General features: G+C 41.1%; 2 protein-coding genes across 2 annotated transcripts; both read right to left on the bottom strand.

Moving 5' to 3' along the window:
* Positions 1-6,408: 6,408 nt before the first annotated feature.
* cdkn1bb (cyclin-dependent kinase inhibitor 1Bb) lies at positions 6,409-9,531 on the bottom strand. Its single transcript, XM_026365860.1, has 4 exons — positions 9,386-9,531; positions 8,876-9,345; positions 8,515-8,642; positions 6,409-7,141 (listed from the first exon to the last, which is right to left on the bottom strand). Exons 2-3 carry the CDS (start codon positions 9,312-9,314, stop codon positions 8,527-8,529), a joined length of 555 nt encoding a protein of 184 aa, XP_026221645.1. The 5' UTR covers positions 9,315-9,345; positions 9,386-9,531; the 3' UTR covers positions 6,409-7,141; positions 8,515-8,526.
* Positions 9,532-14,716, bottom strand: yars2 (tyrosyl-tRNA synthetase 2, mitochondrial). The gene is made up of 5 exons (XM_026365859.1): positions 13,928-14,716; positions 12,538-12,705; positions 12,229-12,384; positions 11,875-12,045; positions 9,532-11,535 (listed from the first exon to the last, which is right to left on the bottom strand). Exons 1-5 carry the CDS (start codon positions 14,713-14,715, stop codon positions 11,376-11,378), a joined length of 1,443 nt encoding a protein of 480 aa, XP_026221644.1. The 5' UTR covers position 14,716; the 3' UTR covers positions 9,532-11,375.
* Positions 14,717-17,804: the final 3,088 nt, after the last annotated feature.

Consider the following 17,804-nt stretch of genomic DNA (forward strand, 5'->3'; position numbering starts at 1 on the left):
GCTCATACCATATACCAATGGTTGTTTGGGCACACAAAAATATACCTCAAGCAAGGAAAATGCTGCCAAACAAGCTCAGCTGGGACGCTGTAGCCGGTGAGTGGCCTGTGCAGCCTTGCCTGCCCACCATGGGGGTGTTTGGAGGCCACCTGTCTAAAGAGGCCCAGGCATGTGGAGGCCCAGCAGTGCTATATGAAAGCAGATATGAGTCAACAGGTGTGTGTGCGTGTACATGTGTGTGTGTTTGTACTGTATCAACTGAGACTGTGACAAACAATGTCAGCAGCAGCTGATGCCAGCCACTCTGTCAGGAGTTGTCTCTAAATAGCTGAAGCCACCAGTTGCCTGAAGGACAGTTGTTGCAGCTCCTTGACCTCCCCTGCCTCCCTTTACCATAGAATAGTTGGCATTCCCATATTTGGTCTTTGAGCATAAACTACACTGTTCCAGTTGATTCTGATGAGACTAGAGAGTCAGTAAACATACACCTGTGATTCCAGTAAAGTTTTAATGTGCTACCAAAAAAACCAGAGCTCATACAGAAACGGGAAGGGAGTTGCTTTAAAGAATAGGCCTGTGTTACACAATTAATATTGACTAATGAAGAACATTTTACATCATTTTCATGGTTATGGTGTGTAAATCAATTCACATGAAAGCGGTCAAACCAAAGTCAAGGTTGACCAGCAAGTGATATGAAAAACAGCTTTTTCACATGTCTCAGATGTCAAAATCACTGTTAAGCCCTGTTATTACTTACAACATGGAAAACTGACGTGTTTCTTTGTGGGTAACGCACTAGTGGTGGCGTTCCTTGTCTTATTTGACTCAGAAAACTGCTTTTCTATGCAGTTTGTCTCAGCCGCAACAGATACAGTATGCCCTTTGACCCCGTCTCTGTTTCATACGAGTAGAGTGACATCACCCTGTGGAATTATAAATCAACCAGAGGCCAAGACTAAGATTGACCCCCAGTGACCTTTGGCCTTACGAGGTTTCCCTCAGCCATATGTCTGTGGTGTAACATGCTCCACCCCACCCTGTGACCAGAGGAAAACTCTGTGGCCAAGCACAACAGTACAAACCATTCAGATCCAAAGATCTTTCTGAAGAGCTCAGTTTTGCATCCTTGGTCCAGCCAGAAAAATCTTACTCGTGCAAAGTTTGACTGCTGCTCATATGTTATTGCATATTGGAGCAAATGTCTGGGCACACTTTTGGGGGCAGGAGGGTATGCAGTACGCTAGAAGGGGCAAAGTAGATGTCATATTACGGTGAGTCAGGTCAGCTGCATAGCAGCTCTGCCATCGGTGTGTGAATGTGTGCGTGCTTGTGTGTGTGAATGGGTGAATGAGAAGCAGTGTAAAGCGCTTTGAGTACCAGTTAGGTAGAAAAGCGCTATATAAGTGCGGACCATTTACCATTTTACCATATTACTGGGGACTTTTCTCTCAGACAGAGAGACAATTCCTTTCTAGAAGCTGGAAGGTCTTCAGTAGTGTGTTGGCCAGCCGAGGCAGAATGTTAAGCATGGCGGACAGCTGCACCTTGGATCTGCTATTGGAGAGAAAGGGTGGCTGTTACTGTAAAACAATACATACAGTAAGTGATATGCTGTACAAGCTTTGGACGTCAGTCTGGTGTTATGTTTAGATCTTTTAAGTATTTTTAATGAGAAACGGGAAGTGAAAACAGAACACAAACTGAGAATTACTTGAAAAGCTCATCTGTAGTTCTGTGCAATTTGGTTTCACTATTACACATTTCTTATTACACACAACACTAATTCTTGGAAGTGACGTGAATAACGAGGTGAGCAGAAGACACTAACTTCTATCCGTCCATTGACCCTATCAGAATGTCAATTAACCTCTGTCTAATCTATTATTTACAGTATATAATTCTTTGTTTACAGAATTAAATCTATTGCAGGTCTCTTGGGAAAAGAAATGTAGTTTTCTTTAGCTTTGTACTTACATCCTCTCAGTTAACTTTGCACAGCAAAGCAACTTAACATCCCCAAAACAGCAGCACTGTAATCTGCAGTGAGTGAAAATTGAATATTGGAAAGTCAATGGACCACAGCCATGGCTGTCCACAAGCAGAGGTAAGTTTCATATGCTGAGGAGTCTGCTTTTCTCGTCAAGCCCCATGTTGGAGAACATGTTCACTCATTCTTATAGCAGAAATCTTTTCAACACCAGAACTGAGGACTGTGCAGCCAGAGGCCCCACGAGCCTCCTGATGAGGGCAGCAGAAGCAGGACAAAAAGCCAAAAAGAAAGTTAGAAAGAAGTCTGGGTATATTCATGTGAAATGTGGGTCACTTTATTGCTCATGAAAAGTGGAAAGTTGATGCATTTTTGGTAGTGATCCAAAACAATGCTGGAGACAATTTTCCATTCTGTGTCATTTTAACCAACAGTCTTCCCTTGAAACTGGTTTTAGACATTATGTCAGACTGATGGTGTGTAATTTAATGTATACTGTGGTCAGTGTTAAGATATATTTTGACTGACTGGAATTACTGCCACATACACTTAAAATATATAATAATAATATAATATAATAATAATGCAGAAAGTTGCATTGGTTGCATCAGGTGTAAATATTTAGCATTATGTTATATAATCATGATTTCACCCCATTCTGTGACAATTATCTGCATCAATTATTGGGCAGGTACTTTACATTGTGCATGAAGATACCACAAAAATAACTGTTGGAAATTATTTTAGAAAAAAACCTGACTTTGCTTATATAACAGTAGTTAAAAATAAAGCAGAACACAACACTCCCGAGGGAGCCTGACCCTTAAAGGTCAAATTACAAGGTTTTGTATATAGAGAGAACCTTAAAGTTAAATATATACTGTGCAACTCCCTTAATTATTAATTGCATTTAACGTAACAGTGAAATTAACAATAGAAAAATCTTCGCCAAAAGACTGATGGATTTGTTCTGCACAGATGTTTCAGCTGAAATCTCCACCTCTGTTTCTCAGCCAAACGCATCTACACGCATCCTTGAGCATTCCTGACAGGATTACTGGGCCAGGTACGATCCACTGGTCAGGGGAGAGAGATAAAGAGCGATAGAGTCAGAGTGAGCATGCCGCACCGCCTGCTTGTTTTCACGTCTTGCGCTGCGTGCTTGAGCAGATTTGCCTTGATAAAAGATAAAGGCTCTTTGATAGGCTGCAGGTGCGCTGTTTTAATGAGCATTACCACCACCCCTCTTCCTCCCCTGCAAAAACGCACATCTGCACATCTGTCATTCGATGCTCTGCAGCATCTCCCCAACATCTCCTCCCCCTCCTCCCTGCCTGCCACTCATTCCCAGGCTCTCAGAAAACGTCACACACGGCAACACTCGAGGAGCCAGTGCAGTGTCAGTGCATTTCTATTTCTGCTATTCAATGAAATAGTTCGGTCTGGTTTTGTTTGGGTGGCTGTGGATTGTTGGAGTGTTACAGGAATGTTTCCATGGACATTCTTGCTGTAACACAAAAGGTATTTCTTATGCAAAGAGCAATAGACTTGCATCATGACCACATAGTGTAGTCTTATCAGTGACCTTTAGAGTAACTTACCCTGGTTATCAGTGGTTATTTTCATGGTGCTTACAAATAAACAGACATGCATTAGATTGTGAAAAAGTGTTTGTTAGGCAGTGACTCCTAGTGCTGATGAGCCACCTTAAGAGAAATAGTGTAATAACAAGGCATCATCTGTCAAGGGATTATTTAAAAGTAAAATGCAACATACAAAAATATGTCAAATATAGGTCAGTTCATACAACATTTTTAAATTAATCCAAAAATATACATGTATATAATTCATGCAGAATTCTGTGAGACCTGTGCTCAATGTGTAGGCAAAACAAACTTTATTTAAAATGCTGCACTGGTTTGCCCTTTGCAGTCTTTCACACACCACACACACACACACACACACACACACACTCATTAATCAGCATACAGGGCTAAAAATGTGACTCTAGAAATTAAATATTGCAAAGCTTTGCTTCACCGTCTAGGATTTACCATCTACACTGTGAATCATATCCTGTTATTTCAATGTGCAACTTACATTTTCACACCACATTCACAACATGCCTCCATGTAGTTTTTACTTTCTCAAAATGTATAAGAGTTTAATTGTAAAACAAAACAAAACAAAAATGTGTGCAATCGCATAAATACACAAAAAAGCTAAGTCACAAGTATATTTTATGATAATAAATGTAAACAGAAACTTCTGCCTCCATCCAATCAATCAGTCAAATAAACAGACACCAAGTCAGCAATTTAGTCAGTTAGTCAGCCAGCAAGCCACCTAGTCAGTCAGTCAGTCAGTCAGTCAGACTGCTGTTTGGGCAGGGTGGAGGCTCGTAGACAAGCCCTTTGTCTGAGCAGAGAAGCCCCAGACACAACAGTGGCCGGCCTCGGCCCCTCACAATGGCCCTCCACACAAAGGCCTGTGCACTGGGACAATGGGCCAGGCTCAGAGTAGGGGTGGACGGCTCAGCTGAGGTTACCCACCTGCACACTTCAGGACTGGACCCCTTCCCCCTCCCCTTACATACACACACAGCCTCCACCCAGCTTTAAAGAGCTGCTGCAGGTGTCTTCCTGTGTTGGTGGCACAAGGTGGATACAGAGAGATGCTCTGCAGTGAAAGCATTCATTTGGTCTTACAGCAGAGAAGATAGATGTGTAGAAAAGTTACCTCAGGTCAGAGGGCAGGAATTCACAGATGAGGACTCACAGTGACAACAATTCCTTTATATAAAATAAAATTAATATTAAATCCATATGGAAAATTCCACGTTTCCATTAGTGACATTTATTTCAAAATTATTATTTTAACTCATCAAAAGACATAAGATCCACATTTATATTAAAATGTAATAAATATACAAAAAATAAATTGTAAATAATGAATTCCCACAAATAGATAGAAATTTAAAAAATGACTTACTCTTGTTAATGCAAATAAACTAATATGGAACAGTTTGTTTAAAAATAAGCAACCCCTTTAATTACTAAAAAATAAATGTAAAAAAGTCTACTAGTGCAAAATAACACACTTAAAGAATTTGTAAAAAATAGAATTGTAAACACACCACACAAGACACAAAAAGGCAAACACACCTACTTACAAAATAATCTCTCACACACACACTTAATGATTTACAGATGCTACTGAAACCAGTAAAATTAAAAAAATACTAATAAGCTGAGGGTCATATTTGGAGCTCAAAAGCTTGCATTTTTCTCCCCATGAAAGCCGTTCCCAATAATAAGTTACTGAATGTTACTGGCTGCAACAAGTGGTCTGCTTTCCCCATTCTCATTTTCATTGGATAATCTAAGTGTCAATCATGAGCCTGCTCAAAAACTGCTGAATTCATACAGGGAGTGTCACCACATTGTAGCAGGACGCTCCACTCACACAGCTGATGTAAACACTCTGCACTTCCCAAATTGTGTTTTGGACGATGTTTTTTATTTTCCTGCTCATTTGTAGATTCATAGGGCTACTGTGACATTTCAACACATAAAGAGAGAGTGTGTGGGTGTGTTTTATAGTGAATCTACACAAAGCATTAAAAAGCAACAAGTCAGATTAAATTTTCTCTTTTAATTGATTGATCATTTTATAACCACACATTACAAAATGCACATCAAATATTTTATCAGGCTCAGTTTGCAACCTTATTGATAAGAAAAAAAAAAAAAACTACCAAAAATATGCTTTTACAAAATAAGACAATTATAATAAAGTAAATGCCACTTTGGATAACCGTAATCAAAACCCATTTTTATTCTACATAAAAAAAGCTTGACATAAATAAGTTAGTATAATTTCTCAGTGTTTTTACAAAATTATGTACATAGGTACATTGCAAAGATTTACACAAATACACAGGCATGATGACTGTATTTCTGAGACCTCCATCTAGGTGTATGCTGGTCCCTTTGAATATAATCCACACTTAAGACAAATAATGGGAAGCATCCTCAGCAGGCTAACAACATTGTTGGAAAAAAAAAAAAAAAAGAAAAAGTACAAACAAATGGAAATTTAAGTCTAGGCGATCACAATGTAACACAATGTGAAGTCAACTAAGAAGCACAGGCAGTGCTGGCAACCATACTGAAGCAACCATGTATTTGGTATTGTAGGACATTCAACCCTTTTCCAAACCCTCCGCTCTGAAGAGCAGTGAGGCTGATGAAACAACAGGAATACAGTCAAGGAGAGGATTACTTTACAACACAACCTGTGTAGTTTGTATGGTCTTTGTCCTTCAATATATGAGTACCTCACAGCTCCAGAGGAAATCAAACACACATTACAATGTGGCTGAGGTGTGCAGGAGAACTGAAGTTTAAAAAATAAAAAAACATCATATTCCAGGATTTCACTGATGCTAAAATGCACTTACTGCTAAATAAATATTGGGCAATTTAAAGAATGTCTTTCAAGAAATACTACATTTTCTGTGCTAATTTCCTGGGGAAATAGATCCAATAAGAGAACCTACACTTAGTGACACCGAAATGACCAGAGGAAGGAAAAACTGAGTTAGGAAGGTGACGGAGTGAAGATACACTGTTAAGAAACTGTACGAAGCCGTGATTGTGTTTTAAATGTAGCAAATAGGGACTGTGTCAAAGTCACACTGCCTTTCAGGAAATATAATAAAAACACAGCATTTTGAAAACATGTATCAAACTACACTGCAATTCTTCAAGTCAAATCAAAATTCACACCTTTTTACATAAAGGATTTGTTTTCAAATCATAATGTTTTCTTATGTGCTACATATGGAGAGAAATAATATAATATATATTTATTTATTTACACACAGGTAGTAAAAAAAGGAGCAAAAAAGGAAATCAAACCTAATTGCACACTGCTACATTGACTGCTTTTAGAGGCAGTAACTTAATTGAGTGCCACAACTTTAGTGTTTCTAGTCAGTGCTTCAACAGCGTCCTCCCCCGTCTTCAGGAGAGATGATATGCTTCTGATGCTGTGTAGTTCCTCTTCCCAAAAAAATAAAAAATTAAAAAAAAAATATCGGCCAACACTGAGTTTCCCCGACGTAAAAGGGGAAATATGTTTTGGGCTCTGTGGGGGCAAATCAGAGAAAAGGAGAAAGAAAAAGAAAGAGAGATTAAGACCAGTTTTTGACATCATGCAGCAATAACATGCAGGAAACGTTTGTAGCAGGAGAACAGAGGTTGGATGACACTCGAGTCCTGTAGCCTTTCTGACAAAACATCAAGGAGAATTTACATGAGACTGTGTCCAAAAATATGGTGGGAAACAAGAACAGACTGTCAATTGTCCAGTTAGTGACGTTTTATTCCTCTGATTGTTACTGAACAGCAGTGATGCAGGAATAAAAAGTCTACAATTATATAAATGGAGGAAGGTGTAATTTTAAAACAGCTACTGATAATTTATGTACGTTTTTGCTATATAGTTACCACAAAGCAAAACCTACAACTAGGCATAAAAAATATATTTTAGAGAACCATAAACTCCTTTTTTTCTTAATTGGAAGCACAATGTTTTGAACGCATCTCAACGTAGTCAAAATATTTAACTATCCATAACACACCACCACTTAAAAATAAATTACAGATATATAAGGAAGGCATGAGTCGGTGTTTATCCCCCCGCACACTGCAGCTTTGACAGTTCACATCCTGCCACACGGTGCACATTTCATGCCTATTCCCCTCCGCCATGGCCAACGAGCACGGCTCTGTCTGCACCGTCTCCACCGGCGGAGACAGATGTGTGTGTTGTGAGGCTGCTGTGCAGAGTGTGTGTGTGTGTGTGTGTGTGTGTGCAGCACCCTCGCACAGAGACCAGCCCCTTTCCGTCCCTGCTCTGCTCCGTGCTGAAGGCAGTGGCTGCTGACGTGTTACTACTACACTGTCGTTCAGCGCTTGTTGTTTACAGTTCAGTGGGAACCTCGGGCACCCTGGCGCAGCCTGCGCGCGTAGTACGAAGGCGCAAAACGCGCGGCCACGCGTCGCCGTTTTAACTCTCAGCGTTTGAGTGCAAAAATACAACTGAAAGCTTATGGGTGAAATCTGCCAGCTGCGGCAACCACATTGACTCCCACTACAAGGTCTGCTGCTAGTTCAAAATGACTGGAGCCAATTGATAATACCTTCAAAGTGCGCGCACACACACACACAAAACGCAGCGCATCTTGGTTGTCAGATCTGCAGGCGTGTTTAAAATTCACAGGGATTATGATTTAATATCAACTCCAACAGGGTTGCATTAGGCTGCCACCTGATCCACATTACTCCATGAAAAACTATAGTTAACTTGTTTTTGCGCAGCTCAGAACAGCTGGGACACAGGGACCGGTCTGTTCCCCCCCCCCCCCCCTCTCTGACTCTTGTGCAGTTGCACCAAGCTGAAGCCCATTTTAAAACAAATAATCTAATTTTTAAGAAGTCACATTAAAGCCTCCTTACCCTTTGTGGTCCTCACGTTTGTCTCTTGGGACTGGTCTTTCGGGGTGTGTGTTCTGCAGAGTGGCTCAGACTCGGACAGCTAACCTCGTCTGAGCTGGTGTGTGACCTCTTATTTTGAGCCAAGGATTCTGCAAAAGCAAAGTTGAGCGTAGTTTAAAAAAAATAAAAGGCAGAAAAGCTGCTGAACACAAACAGACATGTAGGTTATATTGATCTGCACGCTGAGACCACCCCTCCAACTGCAGGTTTGCATTTTTACTGCACTCCAGGCTGATGCACAGTGACCTCCAGCCTGGCTCCCTGCTGCACACACACACACACACACACACATGCACCAGAGGTAATGGTGTAAATCTAGTACCGTGACATGCAGGTCGCTTCCTCAGCCCGGTGCACTGCTCCGTGCACTCCATCTGCCCGTCGGACCTGTCGCTGTCTTCGGGAGCCGCCACCACAACACAGCTATGATTCCCATTTAAATCCACATTGTTATTCCCAGCGGAGCAGACGCCCTTCTTCCTCGGCTGCCTGCTGTAGAAATCCGGGACCTCTCTGCGATCCATTAATTCCCATTTGAACCGGCTGTTGGCGAGCGGCGAGTGGCTGGCGAAGTCGAAGCCCCACTTGGCGGAGGCAGCCTCTTCCATCTCCCGCATATGTCCCTTTAAATCCCTCTTTAACTCTTCGTGGTCCACGGAGCCGAACAGGCTCCTGCAGGCGGACGGTTTCGGGTGATCCGACACCCGGGTGTCCGTCCGCTCCAGCGTCGGGCTCCCGTTTGAAAGTCGAACATCTGACATTTTCCTCCACACACACACACACACACACACACTTAATTTTGTTCAAGCAGCCGGGAGCGTCCAGTCTTCACAACACACACACTCTCCGCTCAGCAGCAGCGGGTCGATCTCCTCGTCGCGGAGCGGGATCCAGAAGCAGCGTCAACGGACTTGAGCCATGCGGACGACGTCGAGCTGGAAACGGGGGCGGCCGCGGTGTCGTGAAGCCGAGCGTCGTCTCCGCGGATCATGAAGACCGGAACATTAAAAGGACACAAAACAAAGCGCCCAGGAGCCGAAGCCGCTCTGTCAAATTCGTCCCGTAGCGAGAGAGACTGCAGACAAACCCTCTCAGCACCCAATATGGCGAATTGAGAGTCGCACTCGGGATCGAGAGGGGAGCTCGCCTGGGGGAGGGGGGGTGCGCGGATGATTGACACGCTGAGGTATTTAAATGCGAAGACGCGCGCTCATTGGGCCAAATCGCTTAATCCCGCCCACTTCTTCTTCTTTAAGGTGGGCCGACTTATTTGCTGCAGAAGCACCCAGCTTCTGTTTTTCTTCCAACTTCACACAGCGAAAACACAACTTCAAATCAAAACTGCTACCAAGTCTCAAAATGCGTTGGATTAGGTTGATTTTTAAAGCAACACATATGAGAGATATGTCATGGTTTACATTTGCTTACCGCTACTACACCTACTAACTTGGAAAACAGCTTCTTTTGGCAGATTGAAATATTAATTTGTAGACATGCAGAAATCATTAAAAGCATCATAACGACAGAAAACAATACAAAACTGGAGAGTGTGAGACATGACTGATTTACAATTCTTACATCTGCAAGCCATGTTTTCATTATCCTGAGTCTGAGCCAAACATATTTTAGCAATTGAGAAAAAATATATATGCAAATCTACAATCAAACAGCAACAAAAACACTCTCCGATGATCAAATAAGATTTAGATGATTACGTTTTTAAACAAACTGCTTCTAAGCATTCCACCTTAAAAGTGATGACATACGTGAAAATACATGTACTGAAGCTCCAAGTTGTAAACTTGTAAACTCTCTTCTAGAGCAGGTATACCCTCCAATGTAAAAACAGCAAAGCTATACAGCAAATTGCAAAATATAAAAACAAAAACAAACAAACAAATGCCACAAATTGATAATGGGTATATCTTATATACAAAATGCCAGTTATCTGGAGCTAAGTGGGGTAAATTAAGGTCACCATGCAAAAGACCCTCTACTCATCTCCACTGGAGAGTAAAAATTAAAAAATAGAGAAGAACAGACATACAAAGTTGATAAGCACATCTACACAAATGTAGAGTCTGCCACAAAAAACATGCTGAATACTGAAGGTTAAATACTTATTTACACCACAGTAAAAACTTTACACTTTAAGGGAAAAGCTAATGCCAATTTAGAAAAAATATCCTCCTAATTTAAATATGAATTTGATGGACTCTAAAATTAATTTACACAGATAATTAGTTTGTTTTCTCACTTGCCTAATACCCACTTCTTTTATTTTGTTATAGTTTACACTTTCTGCCACTGAGACAGAAAAAACTGCCTTATTAATACGAAAACCGGCCTCTGTTCACATCAAAATGGAAGAAATATGATTCGCTTAGCACAAAATCATAACCTGTTTGAAAATAAATAATGTGTGCGTTAGTGAATGTGAACAATTATTTACCTTAGGGGTCACAGCGGGCTCAGGCTATGTGGTGCAGCTGTGGTGGCCCACAGTACTGACAGCATGGCTGGAGCAATGCTGCTCCCTAGTGTTCACGTTGCAAAATGTGTAGTAGTACAAAGTCAGCAGGAAACAATCTTTATATCAAACGATTTTTAATAGCTTAGCTTTTGATAAATGTCACATCTGCATATATACATATTTAGATTTGCACATATACACAGTAACAGCTCAGGATATGCCAAATACCCAGTATTATCCAAAATCTGAGAGTGCCAGCATCGCTCTGAGCTTGGTGATGTGTAGTCTCCTACCTTGTCAGTCAGTCAGTCCATTACAGTAAACTGGTCCCTAGCCAGAGAAGGTGGTCTCATAGACTGAGCCACTTGATGATGTAGAAGTTCTTCTTGCCCACTCTGAGCAAGGTAAGTCCATTAGTGAGGATGTGGAGTTGGGGAATTAGTATCTGCTCTGGTTTGTCTATCCGCCTGTGGTTGATCCACACAGCTCCGTCTGAAACCATTTGATACCTGCACACAAACATTTACACTGTGAGTTAGTTCAGGGTTTAATCTTTATAACCTTCAGAAACCCCAGCAACCCCTCTGTTTTATTTCACAGCTTGTCACCAAAAATGCATGGAATGAACCATCAAACATGCTGTCTATAAGTTTACATTGGGACTTCTTTCTTTGGAATAAAGAATCATTACATGAAATAGTACCTGCTTTAATAAAACATGTGCTGTCTGACCCCGTCATTCATTCATTTACAGGTTAACATGTCTACATGTTTGTAAATAAATAATTTCCTGAATGTAGAATATTGTTAGTTAGTAGATTCAGACAGAGAAGGATCGAGGTTCTTACCCTCTGGGTCCCTCTGGTATGGCGTTTACTCTGCGGCAGGCATCTATCACTGTGGTACCTGGTTCCAACAGCAATTCGTGGAAGGGAGCTTCCCTGAAGAGTTCCTGAAGTTCCTCATCACTCATTTCCTCCAAGGCCTGCACACTGCTGTGGTACAGTGCATTGGTACATCTGCAATAAGAATATTAAATGTAACTGCAACATCCCTGGCTGGAGCCCTGCTGGGGACCCTGCATGACTCTCTGTCCCCATATTTCCTGATGGCCCCTCTACGGACAATCTATGAAATAACAGCTAATGAGTTTTACAGAAAGCATTAAATATCACATACAAATACACAGAGCTTGTTCTGACCTCTTGGCGCTCTCAAGGCCCTCTTTTCCATGCACAAGTTTTGTCACCTCTGCAGCCAGCCGCTTATGTGCGAGGCGTTTACCTGGATCCTCTCTCTGTTGTTCCATCAACCTCTCCACCTCCATCAGAGGCAGGAAAGTGAACAGCTTCAGATATCTGTGAATAGACCACATATTATACGTCTGCATCCAGGATATCTGTATTTACAGTACGTCAGATTGTACGTTAAATAAAACGACTAGTGATGATATTCTGTAAGATCTTGCACTGATAGTTTTAAAATTATAACCAATAACTGTTATCACTTACCCTTCCACACTGGCATCAGGCTGCCTGAGAAAGAACTGGTAAAGTTCAAAGGGAGATGTCTTGTCTCTGTTGAGCCACACTGCGTTGCCTGCCGTCTTCCCCAGCTTGTCCCCGACGGAGCTGGTCACCAGGGGAATGGTCAGACCGTACACCTCCTCACCGCTCACTCTGGAGAGACATGCGGTTGTAAGTGCTATGTCTGAAAGTCTAGTTTGGGTACATCAACGCTGTATGCAACATTTTTTCATGTCATCATAACAAAAGGTCAATAATAACAAAACAAGTGGAACCCAATAAGGATATGATCACATTTTGCTATTGTCTTATAACACTGTATTGATTAATAAAAAGAAAACAAGTTTTACATGTGTGAAATGTTGTCTCTGATTTGCATAACACCAGAACACACCGTACTGTTAAAATATCAGTATTATTTTATACATGTCATTAAACACATTTTCATTATTATAACTCTAGATATACCAATAATATACTAGTAAAGACAAAAATATACACGATATTTTACTAAGAATACCTCTCACACAAAACATGTAGTTATTTTTTTTTTTGCATTTACAAGGTGTGAATGAAATTATAAAATTACCTAATTTTTGGATGGAGTTTGGTACAGTGTTATTCCTTCATATATGAAAGAGAACTTTGCTGCTATAGGCTCATTTTAGGCATATACTTGACTGACATATACTTGTCAGTCAACATAGCCACACTCTCCAGATGGTTGGTGGCTCTGTATTAAATATTGCAGTCATATATTTGGTTGAATTATATAGCTTGTGCTGATAAACAGCAGAACTAAACAGGTAAATCAACACATGACAAATGCATTAATAGATCTCAATAACTCTTCAATTGATATGATGGGAAGCATTGAATGACATTCACTCAGCTAAATCTTGCAGCCATATGTTTGTTTTAGGTGGTGCAAAGCTTGGGAAGACAAGGCTGCAGCCCTCCAAATGACTCAAGTTAAATGGATATAATCTAAAGCAACAGCCTTTTCAACTGAAACTAAAATAGCAAAGCACAGTACAAAGTTAGAAGAGGCAACTTTATACATAAAAGGTTTATAAGGGTGACTTGATGTAACACCTCATATTAACATTAGATACACATCTTAAACAATTTCCCTATGTGACCTCTTCATGGCCAGTATGAACAGGAACAATGGCTGCAGAAATGGAAAAGCCTCATTCAGTGTTCATATGGACACCTGTCTGAAAAAATTCAGAACATCTAGATACCATCAACCACCAACAACGTATTAAATTTACAAAATCTTCAACGGAGTTCTGAACAAAGCTGCCTCCACACAAAACAGACTATTGCTCAATACTGTGCTGGGCTTTTTAAAAGCAGCATGCAAACTTACTTGTGAATGTAGTCATGTCCAGACATCAAATTGCCCAGCTGGTCTGTGCCTCCGAGCTGAATCCTGCAGCCATAGACCTGGTTCAGATGGTAGAAGTCATAAGCCTGGAACACCTGGTAGGTGAACTCGGTCAGGCTCATGCCCTCCGCGCTCTTCAGCCGGGACTGCACGCTGTGGCGGCTCAGCATGGTGCCCATCCTGAAGAGCCTGCCAGCCTCCGACAGGAACCCCACCACGTCCCAGTCCTTGTACCAGCTCAGGTTGTTCAGCACGGTCACGGTGCCCAGTTTCCTGGAGCTGTCGTCAAAGTAGAGTTCGTGGTTGGTGAAAATCCTCTGGATGCTCTCCCGGATGCTGCGGGTGTTTGCCTCCACGGTGTCCGCACACAGGCGCTCCCTCTCGGTCGTCTTCCCGCTCGGGTCCCCGATTTGTGCGGTGGCCCCTCCGAGCACAGCGAGGACATGGTGCCCGGCGCTACGGAAGTGCAGCAGGCCGATGATAGCGAGCAAGTTGCCCACATGGAGGCTGTCGGCCGTGGGGTCAAAGCCGCAGTACACGGTCTGAGCACCGGACTGGAGCAACCGAGGGAGCTGGTCCTGCGCTGCGTTTTCTGGGAAGGAGTCCTTCAAAATACCACGTTTATTGAGAGAGAAGAGGAGTCCGCCACGTACAACGGAAGAACCGTGAAACTTAGACGTGGGTCTGAGGCACGGACTCGTCCTCCGAGACACAATCCAGGACCCATGCCGCGATACATCACGGCAGGTCCGCACCATGGACGCAGCCATATTGGACAATGTGATAAGGAGACAGGAGGAGCTGTGGAGAGGAGGCATTAGTGGCTTGATGTTAGTAGAGCGCCCCCTAGTGCACTGGTTCTGAAGGACCAGGCACTAGTTACCAAGTGGGCTTTGGAAAAACAGGTGCTCTGAGGGGTTCACCCTTGTGGCCCCCATGCACTGTAAGGTAAGGATAAACTGTGGGGCCCCCATCACCCCTTTCCAACCACCATCCCTCTGGGAAATGTGTAGGTAGGCTATACTGCCACATTAAACATATTTCTTTTTTGCACAAACACAGAGACAGCCCAGATACTTCACGGACCTCTAAGGGTCTTAATCCAAATCTGGATTCACTTTAAATTTGAGCATGGAAAATGACGTCTGCGTCAATTAATGAATTAGAGTTCTACATTTACAGATACAGTACATTGTGCACATACTGCATTAAGACACTGAACCAAATGCATTACACACATTACACATGTCACTACACTGTACAAAGGCAATTGCATGTTTGACTGTTGACCAATAGGTGGTGAACTTGCAGCTGATATGACGGCCCAGAGTTAGAACCTAAAGATAACTGGGCATTTTGGATAAATGTTTGTGGATATTTTAGTCTAGCAGACACAGAGCTTTATTACAGAAACACATCTTGGGTGTTAGAGGATAAGAGCACAATTATAAAACTAAACACACACAAAATGTAGTGGATTTTAAAATCATTTTATTTTGAAATCCTTTCAACGTCAACTTGTTTCATTGTTTAAATGACTACATGTACATTCATCAAACACTTACAGTATTGCTACCAAGCCACAGTACACATTAACAACACATCCAAAGACAGTTTCTGTTGTCTTTTTGCCTGCCACTATAGCCACAAAAACAAACTCCATGAATTCCAGGAAGAAGAAGAAGAAGAAGAAGAAAAAAAATCAAATATCTAATTCCTATGACTGCTGCCCCCTATAAATACATAGTATTTCTGTCAGTATTAGAAAATAAAAATAAAGAGAAGATTAATCAATATTGTCGTTGGTGTTTGTGTGCTGTAAGGCAGAGCACTTTTCACTTATTCCAGAGAGAGAATATGTGAGACAGATAAAAAGAGAGAGAAAGAAGAACAGTACCTTTCTATGTCCTGAGCTAGTTCAACAAAGGAAGACTAGGTTTCCCTGATACAAGTTTAAAAAGTCCCTTGTCAATTCAACAGAAAACAGACGTCCCTAAGGGTGAGCAGACATCACAGATTTACACTACTTCTCCTCATGGCTCCTGTATTTCAACTATTTTGTGTTTAGCTTGTAAAAAGTCTGTCCTTTCTTTAAAGCAGGTTCACTTTTGAAGCACTTTTGAATCTCAATCTTACTGTAGTTTACGTAGGACATTTCCCTAAGTCTGCTGTGAAATCATTGCCTGTCTGCGTGAACCTGTTTTGCCAACAGGTTGCAATTCTAAAAGTGTGTGTACAAGTCAAGACTATCACTGAATGCTTAGTGTTTTATGGCATGGACACACGGTAAGGCACGGATTACTTGTGGTTATTTCCAGAGTGCACCTGGGATGAAGTCCCAGCAATCTGCAAGGGGAAAAACAACCAACCTGTGTTGAATATATTTTGCATATGGGACTGACATTCTGTGAGAAGATAATAAGAAAGAGGCAGCTGGAAGGTCAGTAATCTATTTATGGCATTAGAAATGTTTGGTGAGTTAGTACAATATAGCAGCAAGTGAGGAGAGAAAAGACAGACAAAGCATGACAAGAACATGATTATAAAATAATATATACTGCATTTACATCACTGCATCTTCTTTGCTGTAATAGCATGTGATGCAATAGCAAATTATGAGTGCATTCATTTTCTCTATTTAATCAATAGAGATGAGTGAACCAAAAATACAGGTTGGTTTGTTCAACATGAGGAGGCAACTATGGAGCATTTCTGATAATAATGCATATAATCATTTCTCCTTTAGTTTTTTTTTTTTGTTTGTTTTATAGTGTGCAACCTGAGAACAGAGCATAAAAACCATATAACCAGTGCTGAGCTGTAGCTTGACTTTTCAAGTGATATATGGGGTCTTCGTCGTATTTAAAGGTCACAACAAAAAGTTGTGACTTAGTGCAGCCCACGCATGCGTTCAGTTTAAATCATAAGAGCTTAATTTAGCAAATGGAGTACAGTTGATCAACCAGTCAACTAAATGCATATTGCAGTGTTGATGGTTCTCTATCTAAAAGTAGCAGTTCACAAAAGGAATGTCCCCTATGAGATTCAGATGTGTGGATATTCTGATAACTAGTTGCCCTGTTACCTTCTATTATTCTATTTACAGTGCACTCTTCAATTGTGACACTTCAAATAAATGATTCGATTTAATCATACATATATACTTCAGTATAAAAATAGGATCCAATTCAATCAAAACACCATTACATAGCGTTGAAGCAAAAAGAGCATACACTTATTATATATACTGTAAAATTTCAAGCATTAAAAGTTTTTTTTGTTTGTTTTAAATAGAGGAACACAAAAGTTGATCATCATTAGTACCTTGTATTCCTCAAGAATTAAAAGTTGGGGCGAGCAGTCAATGTGATGATTCCAGCTATGTACAGTACACTCTTTAATACAATGTGAAGTAACTATTAAGAAAAAGGTCCAATACTGGAGACTGGTGATCATCATGTCAAATCAATCTATGATGATTCTGAGGAACCTCTGACTGGTTAAGCAGATTGGGGTCTACATATATAATGTACATAGCCTATTATCCAAACTAGAACAAATGCATTTTTTTCACGATTTTCTTTAAATGTTCCCTTACTGCAAGTCTTTTTTGTAGCAAGCTGAATTTCTACAAAAGGCAATACGACAGACAAAATGCAGGAGTGCCCTTGTTCAGATGCACAGTGATTGTTACAGTTACTGCAGATTACAAAGATATCTAAATGATAACACATGAAAATGTAATTCATCTTCAACCATCACCAGATAGTTGCCTACTTGTAGTAAAGTCCTCAATTCCATATTTTAGACTGGATTTCTCTGGTTATTGAATCAAATAAGTGAATAAAGACAGCTTGTG

Source organism: Anabas testudineus, chromosome 6, assembly GCF_900324465.2.
Source record: "Anabas testudineus chromosome 6, fAnaTes1.2, whole genome shotgun sequence".
In the NCBI taxonomy this organism is placed as follows: domain Eukaryota; kingdom Metazoa; phylum Chordata; class Actinopteri; order Anabantiformes; family Anabantidae; genus Anabas; species Anabas testudineus.